This window comes from Macaca nemestrina, chromosome 15 (assembly GCF_043159975.1).
Source record: "Macaca nemestrina isolate mMacNem1 chromosome 15, mMacNem.hap1, whole genome shotgun sequence".
In the NCBI taxonomy this organism is placed as follows: Eukaryota; Metazoa; Chordata; class Mammalia; order Primates; family Cercopithecidae; genus Macaca; species Macaca nemestrina.
The window spans coordinates 50185174-50204251 of record NC_092139.1 but is presented as its reverse complement, the minus strand read 5'-3'; the positions used below and the strand labels follow the sequence as shown (position 1 = coordinate 50204251).

Sequence of the window (19078 nt, the reverse complement as noted above, 5' to 3'; positions counted from 1 at the left end):
CATCACAGTGGTAAAGTCCTGGATGCAGTCCCAGCTCTGGCACTCCCTGGTGTGTGCCCAGTTACCTGGCCTCTCCCCCTTCGGCTTCCTCATCTGAAAAATGGGTCTTGTAACACTACTCAGCCTGTAGTGTTTTGATGAGAATTATACATGAACACACGAAAGGGTTTAGAAAGACCGGAGTAAGTGTGAGCTGCCATTATGGTTGAGACTTGAGTAAGTCGTCAGAATTTGAGAGCAAGATCGAACACTGTCAGCTCTTAAAGCTAAAATGGTTAAGAATTAACTCAGAATGAGTGAGACTGGCAAGTTGTGGAAATGACTCAATTGAAATGACAGTTTGTTGAAATCTTTTACTGATGAGGCTGAGGAAACAAAGTCTGTAGAAGTCAGTGGGAAGATGGATCTGAAGACAGCTGAGGTCCAGTTGGCTGTATTTTCATCTTGTCCTTGGATGACAGGCTGTGTTATCAGCAGGGATGGTTGAGGTGGAGCTGAGATGCAGATGGCCAGGTTTATCGGCCCTGTCTAGGGTGTGGGTGTTGTGGCCAGAGGGATGTTGTCTTCATATGTCCGCACTGATGTAGGCCGTGTGCACATCCTAATGGGAATCTGGCCTCCACGCAGGGTCCCTGTACTGCCTGCGCTGACTGGCAGATGTGAGTGCTCTAGGTCACTCCTCAAATGTTGCCATGCTTTGAAATCACATAGGGAGTTTAGAAGAATGGATTCCTAGGTTCACACTCCCTTAGATTCATACTTAATTGGGCTGCGTTACCGGCCTGGCCGTTGGACTTTTCCAGGCTTCCCAAGCGGTTGTAATGTGCTGCAAAGTTTGGGACCTGCTGCTCTTGGTTTGGCAGTAGCTGGTGATGACTCTTTGGTCAATCCTTCTGGGTCCCATGAGTTGGCTGATGTGGTGTCAGTCGTAGACTGAATGCTCTTGTAGGGATGCTGAGGCCCCACTTTGGACGGTGGTGACACCACAGAGGAGCCCTTCACCTGAAGCTGAGTGAGCTTCCCTTTTGGCATCTCCTCAGCGGCTGTTGTGCCTACCTTTTGAAGCAGGGAGATGCTTTATCTGCCCTCAGTGTGCTGGGCTGAGGGGACAGGAGACTACATGAAAGCTTTTGTTGTCTCTTTCCAGCTGGCTATAACTAAGAAGATTTTGAACCTTGATTTCCTTCATTTACCATCAGTTGTCTGGGTGAAGCATTTGTACTTCACCTCCTTTCACTATCCAAATTGTAATTATGTGGAATGTTGGACGTGGACTCAGGCCATTGTAGGTGTGACCCCCACCCTGGCCCCACACAGCTTGTCCCCCTGCCTTTTCCATCCTGGGCAAATGTCCAAATAGGAAAAAGCACCTGGACACTGACATGGGGGAGCCCAGTCACCCGAGCTTCATCTGCACCCACCCATCACTCAGCTCCATGAGCACCTCCAGAGGTTGATTTTGATGAGTAGCTGGACCCTTAAAATGAAGGCATTGATTTGGCTTGGTTTGGGCAGGAATTTCTGTCTGCTGTGACCTTCAGGTTTTGAATATTTTGTTTCTGGAAGCTCTGATAGAATGAATAGCTTTATATATTTATATAATTGTGAATGGCTAATCATGATGCTTTAAAATAGTCTTTGCTTCTAAACATGATTGTCACTTTGCCTTGTTTACATTTTTATACTTCAGGATATTTTTTGGTAAACTTAAGTAGGAAAGAGGATGGGGCTGCTTTTTGTTTGCTTAAAAAGTTTATTTATGATTGAAAACTGTGGTATATACATATGTTGTTGTAAATGGTTCTGCAGTGATTTATTTATATGGTCTAATCCTTAAGAGCTGAAAGTATCATTGAAGAACATTGTCAACACTGAAGGGGCTTTTATTAAAATCTATGCTAATTGTATCTTTTGTGTGTTCTTTTTGGCTTTCAGGTTTTCAAAACCCTCGGCACAGACGTCGTGAAGTCTGCATTTGAAGGTTATAATGCTTGTGTCTTTGCATATGGGCAGACTGGATCTGGAAAGTCATACACTATGATGGGAAATTCTGTACGTTGTTTATACTGTGTGGGAAGGAAATTTCTCATTATCTTTCTCTGCACTGGTAGAATGATCTCTTTTATCTATTTGGTCTGTACTAACTTTTCATGTTCTGATTATTCTTTAGTGATAAGGTAAAACTCAGTAATAAGTTGGACTAAATTTCCTTTGAGAGATTTTAAATTAGAAATAATTTTAAGTATATAAGCATGAATAATGGATGCAAGTCCCTGTTCATTTTCTGTTTTTAAAGGCCTTATAATCTTATCAAAAAAGTGTGTTGGGCCCATAAGTAATTTATTCTTCTTTTCTGCCAACACAATGTTTGAATAAAATTACTGAAGTCTGTTCTTTTTAAAATTATTCAAAACATTTTTCCCCAAGTAAAATGTAAAAAAAATTCTAACTCTTTGATAGAAAGGTACTACATAAATCCTGAAAATACATTAAAAAGTTAGAATTATACAGTTTATATAGAGTTTACATATTTATAAACACACCGTATGCAGTTTTATAAGCTATGTAAGTTAACTGATATTAATGTTATACTTGCCCCAAAATACAGAGGAGTAAAAACTAGGAATTATTGCAAGAACTTTCTTGTTCTGTGTTTTCTCCAGATTTAGATCATTCTTCTGTTTTCTCTTTTTTTTTTTTTTTTTGAGATGGAGTCTCACTCTGTCACCCAGGCTGGAGTGCAGTGGCGCGATCTTGGCTCATTGCAAGCTCTGCCTCCTGGTTTCAAGCGATTCTCCTGCCTCAGCCTCCCAAATAGATTACAGGTGCGCATCATCACGCCTGGCTAATTTTGTATTTTTAGTAGAGATGGGGTTTCACCATGTTGGCCAGGCTGGTCTTGAGCTCCTGACCTTAGATTATCCACCCGCCTTGGCCTCCCAAAGTGCTGGGATTACAGGCGTGAGCCACTGTGCCTGGCCTGTTTTTTTTTTTTTTTTTTTTTTCTTATTTCTTAATGAAAGCTCTGTTCATTGCCTGCCAAACCTGTGGCATGGTCGAGATGTAGAGACACTAGTGGAAGATAATTGAGGGTTTCCTGCTGGCAGACATGTGATGTCTTTAATGCTGAAGGTTTGGAGGTTCATGGAAGTCGTGTGTTAGAAAACAGAACTTTCCAGAATAAATTATTTCAGGACGTGTAACCTCACTGCTTACATCCAGGCTTTTCCTTTACACAAGAAGTCAGTCAGTGTTGTTCGGCAAGTTCTCAATCTGAAAAGGGAAGAACAAATGAGAGGAACAAACAGCTAATTTCGAGAGTTTCACATTTCCTTTTATCATTACTTCTCAGTTCCTCCTTTCCTACTGTATCTTTGGAAAAAAAAGTAAACTTCTAAAAGTGAAATTTGTATGTTGATTCCCTAGTAACTATTTTATATAAGTCAAATATTTATAAAGCACTCACAGATTACAAGTGTTTTTCTCTGATCTTACAGTTGAGTGCTGCTTGGGTATCCTTCATTTTAAAGTAAGAACCAAAAATATGATGTAAGACTTATTTTTCCTTGTTAAGAATTAGTACTGATTTAATGGTACAAAGAAAAAACAATCTCTGAACACAGTCATGCCGTCTTTTAGTTTTTGGGCATGGGGGTTGAGTGAAGGTAGGGAGGGAGCGTGACAAGAAAGCGTTGATGCTCTGCCTTGATTTCCTAGCAAGATCATTTTGCCTGATTTTTACTATATTCTGAGGTTCATCAGCTTTTTAAGGCTGACTGAAACAAATATTATTGAATGTTACACCCACATTGTATAAATAATATGGTGTATTAAAATTTTCCATCGAGGAAGGCTATGGTAGGGGTTAGCTATCAAAGTAGGGACATAGCATGTGGTGTTTTTTTTTTTTTTTTTAAACGGATTTTTGCTCTTGTTGCCTAGGCTGGAATGCAATGGCGCAACCTCCGCCTCCCAGGTTCAAGCGATTCTCCTGCCTCAGCCTACCCAGTAGCTGGGATTACAGGCATGTGCCACCACACCTGGCTAATATTTGTATTTTTAGTAGAGACAAGGTTTCATCATGTTGGCCAGGCTGGTCTCGAACTCCTGATCTCAGGTGATCCACCCGCCTCGGCCTCCCAAAGTGCTGGGATTAAAGGCTGAGCCACTGCACCCGGCAAGCATGGATTTTAATGTGGTCTTGTTACCTAAGTTTTTAAGACAATTATTAACTGCCATGGGGATTACTAAGTTTTTCTTGTTTGTTTGTTTGTTTGTTTTTGCCTGGTGTATATTTCACCTACCTTGGTCATTTGAGCATATATTTTTAACATTTATTGTACAGTTATAGACTGTCTTATTTAAATGTTAGAGATTAAGTTTCCTTGTTCGTAAGCCATGATTTAACTAACAACTGATGACCATATATTATCAGAGTCCCAGCATGTATAAATCAGAAGCCTCAATCATCTCATTTCATAGAGTAGAAAGCAGCCCTGGAGGGGGTATATGGCGTGGGCCGTGGTAGGCCAGGGGTTGGCATACAGGCCACTTGAGTCTAAGTTCGCACCAGCAAATTGCAGATTCAATCATCAGTTGCTTTTATTTTGAGTGACAGCTGTGACATTAGTCCTTCCCATTGCAGGGAGATTCTGGCTTAATACCTCGGATCTGTGAAGGGCTCTTCAGTCGGATAAATGAAACCACCAGATGGGATGAAGCTTCTTTTCGAACTGAAGTCAGGTAGGGCCTGTGGCCTGAGTAACCGAGTGTGAGCTTTATTAGAGTCAGTGCTGGTTGGCTTGCATTTAGGTGCTGGAAATGGATAAGGTCTTTAGATTCCTAAAGAAAAAGTCTTCCCTTTTCCCCTCCTGTGATCATGGTTTGGGGATAAAGCTTAAAACACATAAGTTTTTAGTGATTTTCTTGGGTATAGTTTGGATAAGGATTTGGGAGCTGGTAGAAATAACAGCTTGGTCAGAAACTAATGTGGGATGTTCATCTCAAATGGAGTGAGCTGCTGACTTTTAAGTGTATGCCCAATTACTTGCCTCATTCTTTTAGCTTAGTAAGGTTTATATTATTCTTTATCTTGGCTGGATCACTATAAATCTAACCTATGAGTAAATCTGAGTGGTTGAGGTGCTTTTTCCTCCTTGAAATTAAACCTGTGAGGGGAGCCAGTCTCTTTGGTAGTTTCAAGGGCAGACACAGATATGGCAATGTAGGGTTTTTACACCTACTTGACTGCTGTGTGGTCTTGGACAAGTTATTTGAATCACACTAAACCTCCCTTGCCTAACCTATAAAATGAGGATAGTAGTGGTACTTATCTCTGTGTATTGTAGGAATTCAATGAAATAATCCATGTCTAGTGCTTAGCATGGTACAGTAAGTCCTTACTTAACGTCACTTCCTTTTTTTTTTTTTGAGATGGAGTCTCACTCTGTCGCCCAGGCTGGAGTACAGTGGCATGCTCTTGGCTCATTGCAACCTCCACCTCCCAGGTTCAAGTGATTCTCCTGCCTCAGCCTCCCAAGTAGCTGGGATTACAGGCATCTATTACCACGCCTGGCTAATTTTTGTATTTTTAGTAGGGATGGGGTTTCACCATGTTGGTCAGGCTGGTCTCGAACTTCTGACCTCAGGTGATCTATCTGCCTCGGCCTCCCAAACTGTTAGGATTACAGGCGTGAGCCACCACCCCTGACCTAATGTCATTTCTTGATACATTCTTAGAAATCTTGACTTTAAGTGAAACAACATTTAATGAAAGCAGTTCTTTTTCTTATCAACATTATAGCAACACGATGTTGAAGGAAGCAGTGTTATTTGAGGACCCACTGTATGTCCTTTCCCTTAAAGTTGCACTTTCCAAGAACCTGTCAATGACCTTAAGTGAGGACTCATCGTACCTGATACATAGTCACCACTTGTAAATAGTAACTGCTGCTGTTGCCATTTATGTTAGCAGGTTGCTGCTGTTATGTGTTGTTACTGATGTTAATGTCTGAAATCATTTTTCTGAATTCAATTTTATTTAAAATTTTTAGTTACTTAGAAATTTATAACGAACGTGTGAGAGATCTACTTCGGCGGAAGTCATCTAAAACCTTCAATTTGAGAGTCCGTGAGCATCCCAAAGAAGGCCCTTATGTTGAGGGTAAGAGTAGATATTTCACAGCCATATTCGTTTTGCGATCTATGTAAAAATAACACTTTCAAAGAAAAAATGCAGCATAATGGTGAGCTTTTAAAAATTTATTTAATTTTAATTTTGGAATTTTGTTAGAGTAAGAATGACGTGAACTGTCACTACATGATGTTCAGTTAGTGAATTTCTACTTCACTGGCCATTTGCTGATTTTATAAGGCTTACCAATAGATTTCCTCTGTTTTTAAGAAATCTCTGGAATTTTCTTTTCCAAATGTAAGGTAAGCTAAGCAAACCTGCAATCTGTCTCTCTAAATGGCACTGCATTTTTGCAGTGTATCTTTACTGACCCTAATGGTGATATATGACAATAAAGATATTCTGAACCTCTTGCCTCTTAGGAAGTGTGTTTGGAGGATTTCCTCTGTGGGTTTCGGCATCTATGTTGTGATACGCTAGTCGTGGCACAGTCAGTTGTGAGGAATAACACAAGCAATGATGAGTACAGAATTGGCCTTTGCTAATTATTTAAGAATCGGCTGGATTTAAAACTGTCCTCTTAATGAAGCTGATCTTACCTCCTCTGTATAAGGCAACTTAGAATGGCTGGCCTGCAGGAATCACACGTAGAGACATGCTTTCATGTTCTTCATTTGTGTCTCTGTGGATGCAGGACAGAACTGGGCACAGGTTTAAAGTTCTTCCTGGTTTTGGTTGCCTTCTTTTACTGGGAGATACAACAGGACCCCATCTGTATTCTTTTTTTTTTTTTTTTCTTTTGGGACGAAGTCTCACTCTGTCGCCCAGGCTGGAGTGCAGTGGTGTGATCTCGGCTCACTACAAGCTCCGCCCCCTGAGTTCAAGCACTTCTCTGCCTCAGCCTCCTGAGTAGCTGGGATTACAGGCGTCTGCCACTGTAGCTGGCTAATTTTTGTATTTTTGGTAGAGACAGTGTTTCACCATCTTGGCCAGGCTGGTCTTGAACTCCTGACCTCGTGATCCACCCGCCTTGGCCTCCCAAAGTACTGGGATTACAGGCATGAGCCACCATGCCCGGCCCATCTGTATTTTAATAAATTTCCACTTAAACTTTTGCCTTGTATGCCCAAAGCAAAGCAAGGTGTGCCAGTATGCAGTTGTTCTATGGGCATGTGGTATAGCTATTACTGTTAAGAGTTTTTAGCCTAACTCATGCCTTCATGTTTTCTGACAAGTGTCTTATCACATGTTAAAACATATAAAACTGATGGATGAAGAGACAGAATAACAAAACAGGGCAAACATCCAGAATCTGACCTAGATACTTAGGAGAATTTAGTTTATAATCAATGTGCTATTCAAACCTTAGGGAAATTATTGGAGGGATTATTAAGCTGTCTAGGAGGAGAAAAAAGTAAATTGGTACCACAACTCAGTTTTACACCAGGATAAATGGTAACTAGACCGAAGATTTAAGTGTAAAAATATTAAATAATAAAATAACTATAAAAATCCGTGAGTTAATTGTTTTTTCCAGAAACCTGGAGGAAAGAAGACTTTTAAAAACCTAACTTAAAACTCAGAAACCGTAAAATAAACAATGTTAAATTAGAAATGGTTAAACAAAGAATAGCAAAATAAAACATCATGCTTGACAGAAACACTGTAAGCAAAGTAAAAAGCTTAATTACAAAATAGGAAAAATATTTTGAATTCAAGTTTTAGACAAAGGACTTATTTTTCTACTATATAAAGAACTCCTATAAATCAGTAAGGATAGATTCAACAACCAAGTAGAAAAATGAACAAAGAATATGTATGACTAGGCTGTTCATAGAAATGGAAATACAGATGATTTTTAAATGCAGGAAGGAATGCTTAGCCTCACTCATACTAAGAGAAAAACAAAATAAAAATACTTGGAGGTAACATTTGTCACCCATCTTTGGCAGATGTAAATAATCCTGATAAGACAGTATTGTGGAGGGTGCTGGGAGACAAGCACTCTTATACCTTGCTACTGCTGGGTGTAAATTGCCCTATATGGAGAACAATTTTGCAATTGTTATCAAAATTTTAATTGTCTAGAAATTCCACCTTTAAGAATTTATTCTGTATAAACATTGACAGGCATTTGAAAAGACTTATGTGCAAGACTATTTGTAGCAGCATTACTTATAATTGGAAACAAAATATGAACAACTTCTGTAGTCTCCATGGTTAAATTGGTCATGGTACATGCATATGATTCAATCCCCTGCAGCCATAAAAATGAATGAGGAAACACCTTAACTGATATAGAATGTTCTTTAATGTATTATTCCATTTAAAAGCAGGGTGCAAACTAATGCTTATGGTATGCTACCATTTGTATGTAAGGGGGAAAGATAGTTCTAGATAAATATGATTGCTTGTATATGTATAGGTTATTTCTAGAAGGGTATGTAACGTTTGGTTCCCTGACAGAAGGGGAAGTGGGGAGCTATAGCATAGGGACAGGGACCCTTTACACAGTGTAAGTGTGTAGCCTTTGACTTTAGAACCATATGAATGTTCCAGAAAAGTTAATGAAACAATGTTTTTAAACGATTTAAAAAATGCCATTGGGTTTTGCATGGAGGCAGTGCTTTTTCATTTTTCTTCTATGTGCTATGACTAATGTTAATGAGGTTGATGATAATATAATAGCTAACCTTTATCTTAAATACCTTATGTCAGAGGCCCCTAACTCCTGGGCTGCAGACTGGTACTGATCCATATCCTATTAGGAAGTGGGCTGCACAGTAGGAGGTGAACAGCCAGGGAGCGAGCATTGCTACCTGAGTTCTGCCTCCTGTCAGATCAGTGGCAGCATTAGATTCTCATAGGAGCACGAACTCTATTCTGAACTGCACGTATGACAGATCTAGGTGGCATGCTCCTAATGAGAATATAACTAATGCCTTAGGATCTGAGGTGTGGAACAAGTTCATCCTGAATCTGTTCCCCCTACCCCTCATCTGTGGAAAAATGACCTTCCATGAAACTGATCTCAGGTGCCGAAAAAGTTGGGGACCGTGGCCTTATGTGGTAGGTACACATGATCACGTGAGGTAACTGAGGCACAGTGAGGTGACCAGCTTGTCTATAACTATGTAAGGCCACAGCTAGTAAGCAGCAGAGCTGGGATTCGACCCCAGCCACCCAGCTCCCAGGTCTGTGTTACATACCACCGCCCTAGAGAGACAAGTGAGGTCTTCAGACAGGTCAGCAGATTTTGGAGTTGTGTATTATTTCATAGAGGGCAATTTTGTATTCCATTTTCTATAAGGGGGATTTCTTCACCCCTTCCATTTTTTTTTTTTTTCAGATTTATCCAAACATTTAGTACAGAATTATGCTGACGTAGAAGAACTTATGGATGCGGGTAATATCAACCGGACCACCGCAGCGACTGGGATGAACGACGTCAGCAGCAGGTCTCATGCCATCTTCACCATCAAGTTCACTCAGGTAAGGGCAGCTGCAGGCCCGGCTGGCTCCATCCCTGAGGTCTTTACTTGCTGATTAGCACCAGCTGAGGACTGATCATTGTTGAACCAGGAGCAGCAGCAGGTAAAGGTGACTGACTGTCATTTTCTTGTTAATTAGAGTTGAACATGTGCTGTGTGCTGAGTTTCTCTGTGGTTACAATCACAGTAATTTGAAATATCCTGATGTGTACCCTTAAGAAATACTTAGCAGGCTTCCACCCTGTTCTAGACATAAAACAACTTGCTCTGTGCTTAATTAAGCAAAAGTTTTCATTGTTGCAAACTCTGTGGGATATAATGGATTGTGAGTCAGACCAGCTGGAAGCCAAGGTGAGTAGCTCAGTGCAGTGCATTACCCATTACCGCTCCATGGCACTCACCTTGCCGTGTTGATTATGATTATTAGAGTGATATTAAAGGGCAGCGAATATTTATAAGTACTAATGTAAGAATTCATTATGATCAAGAGGTTGAGAGCATCTTGAACATCTGTGGAAATTATTGAGGGTAAATATTTTAACACTGAGGCCAGTAGAATAGATGAATGCAAAAATGAAGTGTCCTGTCAGGGTCTAAGTGTATGCTAGGAACTTGGGGATGTCCTCATCTGCGTTAACAGTTGGACACATCAGATACAAAGAGGCAGCATTTTATTAATGAGGGAGATCAAAGAGCAAGAAAATGAATTGTCTAAGGCCAGTCAGAACAACTTGCCTTAAATTCTCCATATCTTAATCTTCTGTTAGACCTTTCCTTTTGATTTACTCAAGTTGATTGGTTTTTCTCCTGCTTTCTGGTTAGTGCCTGATTAGCATATGACCATCTTTAATTTTTTTTATTTTTTATTTTGACACGTGATTTCACTCTGTTGCCCAGGCTAGAGTGCAGTGTTGTGATCATGGCTCACTGCAGTCTCAACCTTCTGGGCTCAAACGATCTCCCACCTCAGCTTTCCAGGGAGCTGGGACTACAGGTGCACAACATCACGCCCAGCTAATTTTTTTTTTTAAGTTTTTTCTAGAGATGATGTCTCACTATGTTGCCGAGGCTGGTCTTGAACTCCAAGGCTCAAGCGATCCTCCCACCTTGGCCTCCCAAAGTGCTGGGATCACAGGTATAAGCTGCTGGGCCTGGCCACCATCTCTCATTTCTAATAGGTTTATATTTCTATAAAAATATGGTAATTTGGTGGGCATTTTGGTTCAAAATGTAACACATAGATCAGAAGTCTTTGTGAACATAAAATTTTGGTAGAATTCAGAAGCAAGGAATATAGTATTTAAGATTTGACATTGAAAAAATAATCTGTGCAACAAGATGTTTTAACATCCGATAATGGTTGAATGTTCTTTTCTGTACTTGTCTATGTTGATCATATTTTGGAAAGCTTTTGTTCTTGGAAGGCTGGGATTCTAGATGAGAATAAAAGTTATTGTTTGTTTACTTACATTTCTCTGCTGAGTGCCACTCAGTGCCTAATTTTCTGTTCTTTCCACAGCCTGATTCAGCAGGGCTTTGTTGAGAATGGAAAGATTCTTCAGAAAGTTTAAGAATCATATACAGTAACTTCTTTTGCACTGGATTAAATGTGAGAAGTTTCTATAATCAGTATGAAGGTCAATAAAACAACAAAACTGAAAGATAGTTGCCCTGAGAGATCTCAGTGAGGAGTGGAAAATAATTAGAATTTGTATCATCAGCAACATCAGGGCCCTTTGCACCTCTTCAATTTTACTTTTTTATTTTACTACAGGCTAAATTTGATTCTGAAATGCCATGTGAAACCGTCAGTAAGATCCACTTGGTTGATCTTGCCGGAAGTGAGCGTGCAGATGCCACTGGAGCCACCGGGGTTAGGCTAAAGGAAGGGGGAAATATTAACAAGTCCCTCGTGACTCTGGGGAACGTCATTTCTGCCTTAGGTATGCTTACGCCTGGCTCCCGCCTCCTCTTTTTCCTCCTCTTTTTCCTCATGTGTAACATTTGTGTTGCAAACTGAGGTAATATCTTCAAGGTTTTATGAAGCAAAAGTAGAGGAAAAAAAATTTCACTAATTGTCCTTTTTCCCCTTTTTTTCTTCCTTTTCATAGCCGATTTATCTCAGGATGCCACCAACACTCTTGCAAAGAAGAAGCCAGTTTTTGTGCCTTACAGGGATTCTGTGTTGACTTGGTTGTTAAAAGATAGCCTTGGAGGAAACTCTAAAACTATCATGATTGCCAGTAAGCGTTTTAAGTTACTTTTCTGAGCATACAATATTTTCTGTGAATTAACTGTAAATATTTAACTTTAAAGTGTCTTATTAGGAAATAGCACCTTTTACATCTTAAAAAAGTAATGGTTTTTCTATCTTGAAGAAAATCACCTTCTGTGATCCTGCTATGACTCAGTCTATAGTATCATCATTAGCTGTTATATCACCTTGCCATATTTTGGAAGCTGTGATAACATGCAGGAAGACTTTTCAGCTTTTCTTTGCTTAAAGTATAAGGTAGAAACTTAACTCATAGGAGAAAAATCATAGGAACAGAAAGTAAAAATAACCCAACTTTGTTTTTTTATTTAAGGCAGTAAATGTGGAATTTCAAAGTAAGAATTGGGAGGGGAAAAAAAGCCCAATGCACAAAACAAGTAGTGATAACAGTAATATGCTTTATGTCTATATTTCAGCCAATAGCTGAAAGAAGCAGAATAGAGAACAAATGTAGAAAGGGGAGATAATTGCTTGGGAGAAGTCAGGACTTGTTTCCTTTCTGACTCTACTTTCCCTTCCCTCTTCCTCTCTTTCCTCTTCCCTTCCCCTCTTCCTCTCTTTCCTCTTCCCTTCCCCTCTCTTCATGCCCTTCCCATGCCTCATGCCATGTGCTAACTGTGGAGCCACGGGATTTACCCTGGATTGTACACCCACATGCATTTGTATTGTCACCTCAGCCTTAAAGTTGAGTGGTGGTGGTGGAGGTGGGTAAGATTAACCAAGCTTTAAGAAGAGAATGGATTGATTTGTGACCCTTTTCAAAACATCATATTCTGTTTTTTTTTTTTTTTTTTCCCAGATGGTAGACTTTGCCAGAACTTTTAAAAGTATTTGAATTCCTACTTAATGTTGAGATGACAAATAGTCTTTAAACCACCTTCTTACATTTTCAGCAGGGAAAATACCTAACTATAGGGGAATGTCTCATATCTCGTTTTAGACTTGGTTAGGTGGTTGATTCTAGATTTGAGAAGAGCAAAATGATACTTTATTTTGTATTGTGAACACTCTTTCCTAGAAATGTTAGATAATTTTTCATATTCATTACTGTGGCAATGAATATTTAGTCTGTCCAATGACCTGGGGTTAATCTGACTTTTAAATTACAAACCAACTTTGTGCTAAATGAAATATGGAGTGCTGGGTAAATTATTTTTTGAATACATTCTTCACAGCCATTTCACCTGCTGATGTCAATTATGGAGAAACCCTAAGTACTCTTCGCTATGCAAATAGAGCCAAAAACATCATCAACAAGCCTACCATTAATGAGGATGCCAACGTCAAACTTATCCGTGAGCTGCGAGCTGAAATAGCCAGACTGAAAACGCTGCTTGCTCAAGGGAATCAGGTTGGGTTTTTCTGAGATTTATGGATAATTTTCTTTGAGTAATGGCATCTATTTCTAGATCTTAATGAGACAATTTTCTCACTCATGCTATTGATTTGAGTAAATAAGTGCTAAGTAAAGCTTTGAATGAGTTAGCCAGTCCCTCGTTTACATCAACCTCTTGTTGGCCTTTGCATTCATTATGGGCCCAGTGTGTAAGATTTTATCCACTAAATATGAAATGATTAACTATCTAATAGTTGTCAATTATGGATGGAAATGTAGTATGCAATAGGATTAATGGCATAATCTCTTGAAGTGGAAAGAAATTGATATGCTTAGAGTAGTATTTAAAATTTCACCCATGCATTTTATGACTTTAAAATGTGTTTTAACAGAGTAAAAGACTTGTTTGAACACCTTTCTGAATGCCTGTGTCATATCACCTATTAGAGAGGTGGTTCTGGTGGCCTAGCAGTGACACGTGTATTACACCTGTGACCTGGCTGAAATGCTGTCCCTGGGCCCTCGCTTGATTGTTGAAATAGTCTGATTTTAGGATCTGTTGGGATTCTAGTAAAGATTCCTTGTCTTGTGATTTTCTCAGTAAGCGTCCTGATAGTCTGCACGGTGTATGTACAGAGTTACATTCTGTGATGAATGGTGGAAGTAAAGTTCTGGTAGGCTTAGCTATTGCCGTGAAGAAAGGCAACCCTTGAAAGAAAATGATGGATAACTTTTTTAAATGTTGAAATGTTGACGTTAGACTGGAGTTGTCCTGCTTCCTTAACTCATGAATGGATGTCTTAAGTATATCGTGAAAAGAAATGCTTTTCTTGAGTGCAAAGTGGTCGCTCTTGGAGCAGTGCTTTCCACATGGGATTATGTGGCACTTGAAGCTCTTGGCATCCCATAAATGTTTTGAAAATACTGATGGGATGAAAACCTCACTGAATTTCCTGTGTCCTGAAATGTACCTGGCAGTTCTTTCCCACAAGATGGTGGACAGCAGTTGAATAGGAATTGTTCATTGTGCTTAAAAATATCTCCATATGCATTTTACTCTATGGTGTGGAGCCTCCCTTGTGTGAAAGAAGTTGTCAGAATGAAGAGTCCAGCTCCATGTGATGAGGCCCTTATAACATGAACCACAATAGTCATTTTTGTTTATACACCTTGTTATTAGAATCTTTTTCTTTTCTTTACCTTTCGAGTTGGAGTCTCACTCTGTTGCCCGGGCTAGAGTACAGTGATGCAATCACAGCTCACTGCAACCTCCACCTCCCAGGTTCAAGTAATTCTCATGCCTCAGCCTCCCGAGTAACTGGGAGGTGCCTGCCACCATGCCTGGCTAATTTTTTTGTATTTTTGGTAGAGACGGGGTTTCACCATGTGGGCCAGTCTGGTCTGGAACTCCCGACCTCAAGTGATCTGCCCACCTTGGCCTCCCAAAGTGCTGGGATTACAGGTGTGAGCCACCATGTCCGGCCTGGAATCTTTTTCAATGTTTTTAAAACATTGTTTATATAAAGTAAGAATTTAATGATGATTTGATTGGATCACTCAAATTACTATATGTGAAGGAAAGTATTTGGAAAATTCTAGGTGCAGTTTCTTGTGCTTAACCTTTTGTTAGGTTAAAAGAATGAAGGGAAAAAATATTAAGTTTTTTAAACTAAACTGAGGAAATCATTGGAAGAAACCTTATATAGATCAAAAACCTTTAATTTATTAAAACTTTACATTTTCTCTGTAAAAAATGCCTTCAGAGATACTGGTATGTCATATAGTTACCTTATATTTTGTAGTCTTTTTTCCTTTTCCTTTTATGACCTATTACCACTGCTGTATTTAAGGGAGTATTTTTGTTGCTGTAATTTTGGGGGTGAGGATATAAAAGGCAGTTAAGTCTATTTCAGAACACATTGCAAATAAAATTTTTAATATACAATATATTACAAGAAAAATGTGAATCCAATTTAAAATAATTTATCATGCTATGAAGCTATAAATTGTTTTGAGACAATATAGGCTTATCCTAAATTAATTAAATTTATGAAGCTTAATAAAAACAGCAGGTGTTCTTAAATGTCCATTAAACATCTCTGTATACATTTTTCTGGGAGTATTGCTCTATTACTAGACTATTCTATCCCAGGTACTGCTGTGGTTCATTGAGAATGTTATTCAAATCTGAGTTCTATTTCTAGGCTTATTTTTTTAAGCACAGCTAAATAAAAATCAACTTCTGCTTTTAATAATTTTCTGTCTTTGCCATTGCAAAAAGTCGTGTGCATCAGAGTTTTTAAAGCACCATTTTAGTAAAGCAAAAGGTTTTGACATGTGTTTGATTCTTCTACTATGTAGATCTAGATATGTAGATATATATATCTACATATATCCTTTATTGAAGTATTATTCCCAAAAATTGCACGTTATATGTGTGTAGTTCACTGAGTTTTCATAAGCTAAATTCACCCATCTAACCTGCTTCTACCTTAAGAGACAGAGTACAGTACCAGTATCCTTGAAGCCCCCCTTAATCCTTCTTTTCAGGAACTACTCCCCTTTCTCTCAAGGGTAGCCACGCTCCTGACCTCTACAGGCTTTGTTAGTTTTTATTTTTGCCTGTTTTTGTTCTCTATATAAATGAAATCATGAAAAATATTCACTCTTTTGATCTCACTTCTTTCAGTCAACATTATGTTTGTAAGAGTCACCCATGTTGTTGCTTGTAGTAGTGGATCCATTTATTCTCTCTGCTAAGTTGTCTTCCATCATGCAAATATATTCCAGCTCATTTGTCCATTGTACTTTAGATGGGCATTTGGGGGGTTTCCTATTTCGGGCTGTTAGTGCTTTGTAGACTTTCCTCTAGGTGTTTTTAGTGAACATATAGATACATTTCTGTTAGATTTATGTCTACAAGTGGCATTGGTGAGTCAGAAGAAGTATATATGTTCAGTTTTAGTAGATATTGCCAAGCAATTTTCTAAAAGTAGATGTGCCAGTTAATAGACCACCATCAGTGTATAAAAGTGCTGGTTCAGTTCTTAGTATTGCAACACTTGGTATTGTCCAGTTTTCATTGTAACCATCCTAATGGATATATACCAGAATCGTAGAATAATTTTACTTTGTACTTCTCAGGCTATTGATAAAGTTGAGTATTTGAATATCTTTTTTTTTTAAGTGTTCTCTTTTATTATATTTAAACATATTTTCAGATATTTCTACATTTAATTTGGCAGAGAGAAAATGTCTCTTGACTCCCTCATCTCTCTTGAATGTATCTGGAGACAACAAGTAAATCAAACAGTATAGAAATGAAAAACACAACCAAAGGTGGGAAGCAAAGAGGATGATGGGAAAGGGAAGATGAAAGTAGAATGAATTACTCACTTTTGTAGCTGAGGTTAGAGATAAATTTTAAATAATAAAAGTATCATTATGTGTAAACTTTAAAGAAGACACATCTCAGATACCGTCACAAAGTAAAAATTATATGGTGTTTGTAAGAATGGACAAAGGGCTACCAGTGAATTCAAGAGGAAAGAAAGTGGTGCAGAAACAGCATTGTGTGAGCTTAAAAAAGAGCACTTTATCATGGCAAAGGGTGAGCTCACAACTAAATCAGACATGATGCCAACTTTCATAAGCGAAAGAAACAGCACAACTGTTGGAAATAGCAGGAGACAGAGCCACGCACATTTGTCGCAGAAAACTTTAACTCTTCCTTCTCATTCTGTGAAAGCTCACATAGACAAAAGTAAGAACATAGCATATTTACATAACATAATGAAAATTTGCTCTAATCAATACAGACCAGGGAAAAGATTGCTGTTCATGCAACAGAAGACTACCTTCTTTGTTAGGAAAAGGAGTTCTATGAAAACATAAGGCAACATCACAACACAGCAGGAAAGGGAGCAAAGGATGTGAACACAATCCATAGAAATAAAGAGTTTCAAATATTTTCTGTACATATGAAAGTATGTTCAACGTCATTGAAATACAATAAATACAGATTTTAAGAATAGTGAAATGAGTATATATATACATGTTCATGGGTACATCAACCAGTGGACCTTAGATTTATGTATTTGGCTGTGTGTAAATGATACCTCAAAGTTCTTTAAAAGCAGGATGTCCTTTTCACCTGTTGGGCAAAGAACAAAATTGACTATACAGTGTATTGACGAGGGTGTGAGGCAAGGGCTGCCTGTATACATTGTTGGTAGAAATGCTATTACTCCACTTGTGTAATAGTGTGTTTGAGATAGTGTTACTTTTGATTTAACAGCATACGAACTTAATCTGAGTATTATTTGATTAGAAACATTTTTCTTCTAAAGATACACCTTGTAAATAATAATTTAATTGAAAATGGTACTTTTACCAATGATTTCTTTTAAAAGGCTTTAGGAAGGTGGTTCTTTACATGTGCTTAAAAATAATGTTTCTTAAGGGGTGCTGGTCATGAGTCTTTGTACTTCTGTTCAGTCACTGATTATCTACTGACTTGATGATGTGGCAGAAATGTTTCAGCTTTGATTATCAATAAAAGTCTCAACAATGGATTCTGTAAAATTACCCACGTTATAAAGGACTTTCTAATTGTTTTGAAAATTGTCAACCATATATAAACAATGCAGTAATACTAACATCTGCCGCTTTCATGTCTTCAGTGAAAAATATTTATTAAGTACCATCTGTGTGCAAGACAACACGTTAGATGCAATGATGCATTGTAGTAACGTGCTAACAAAGCTCCCTTTTCTTCACTGAGGATGGATTTGACCTTGGGTTAACTTTCTGGCTTCATTCTATGCAAACCAGATAAAAGTGGGGTGACACCTGTCTAATTAGGCAACATCCCTAATGACGAAAATGATGCCTACCTGGTGAATTACATCTGGATTAGGATGAATTACATATATACTGTTAATATCAGCTGAGAAGCCACAGCTCTGGGTTTCCTGGAGGGCAGTGACTCTTGTAACAGGGTGTGTCCCTTGTGGGGCCCCTGGAGGATGTGCCTGTGGTATTGTTGAAAGAGATGCTGGGTTCTGTGGGCATGGGCTTCTAACCAGGGTGGATCCCGCCGATGCCCATGTGAATCTCGACCCCTCACATGTGAATGGTTACTCAGGAAGGCCAAAGACAATAGCTCTGGGACATCTCTGAGGACTACTGCATAGACTGTCACGAGGACCTTGCCCACCAAGATGAACGCCTGTGCTCCCTTCTGGCCAGCTCTGCTTTCATTCAGTACACACATGCCAGGTGTGGCCCATGGTAGTCTTCATAGTTTGAACATTTAATGGTGCCGAAGAAGACCGCCTTGTGGGTATTTTTGTTTTATGAGAAATTGAAAAGTAAATAGTCATTAAAAAAAATGCTACAGTCTCTGGGGAGGACAACTTGCCAATTGTAAAAAATAAAAACTACCCATATAGATGACTCACAAATTCTTCTTCTAGGAATTTATTCTATTGATAGATTCTATTCTGTTTATTCATACATACTGTAGGCAGTGGGCATAAGGATAGTTCTCCTGAAAGATTAAGAAAACCACATTTATGTTAATGGGAGAGCACTAACATGAATCATAAAAATCTATACAATGGAATATTGTATAACGAAATTGGAATTGTTAAAAAGAGTGAAGCAGTTTTTTATTTTTACTGAATTTTCTCTAAGATATATTGGTGAGTTAAAAAGGCAATATCCAGAATAGTGTTTTTATGCCACTTATATTTAAAAACACAACAAAAACATGCTTGCATATGACTAGAGTAACTGTAAGTTTACACAACCAAATTGGGAAAAAGTGATTGCCTGCAGAT

General features: G+C 38.7%; 1 protein-coding gene across 7 annotated transcripts in view; it reads left to right on the top strand.

The window, feature by feature from the left end:
- Positions 1-19078, top strand: part of LOC105486875 (kinesin family member 16B) — a 310777-nt gene that overhangs the window by 56979 nt on the left and 234720 nt on the right. For all 7 annotated transcript variants that reach the window (XM_011749957.3, XM_011749955.3, XM_011749956.3 and 4 more), the window contains exons 4-10: positions 1936-2052; positions 4646-4743; positions 6054-6163; positions 9483-9625; positions 11399-11567; positions 11736-11867; positions 13075-13250. In XM_011749957.3, the coding sequence (XP_011748259.2) occupies positions 1936-2052; positions 4646-4743; positions 6054-6163; positions 9483-9625; positions 11399-11567; positions 11736-11867; positions 13075-13250 (945 nt within the window). The remainder of the gene's footprint in view (positions 1-1935; positions 2053-4645; positions 4744-6053; positions 6164-9482; positions 9626-11398; positions 11568-11735; positions 11868-13074; positions 13251-19078) is intronic.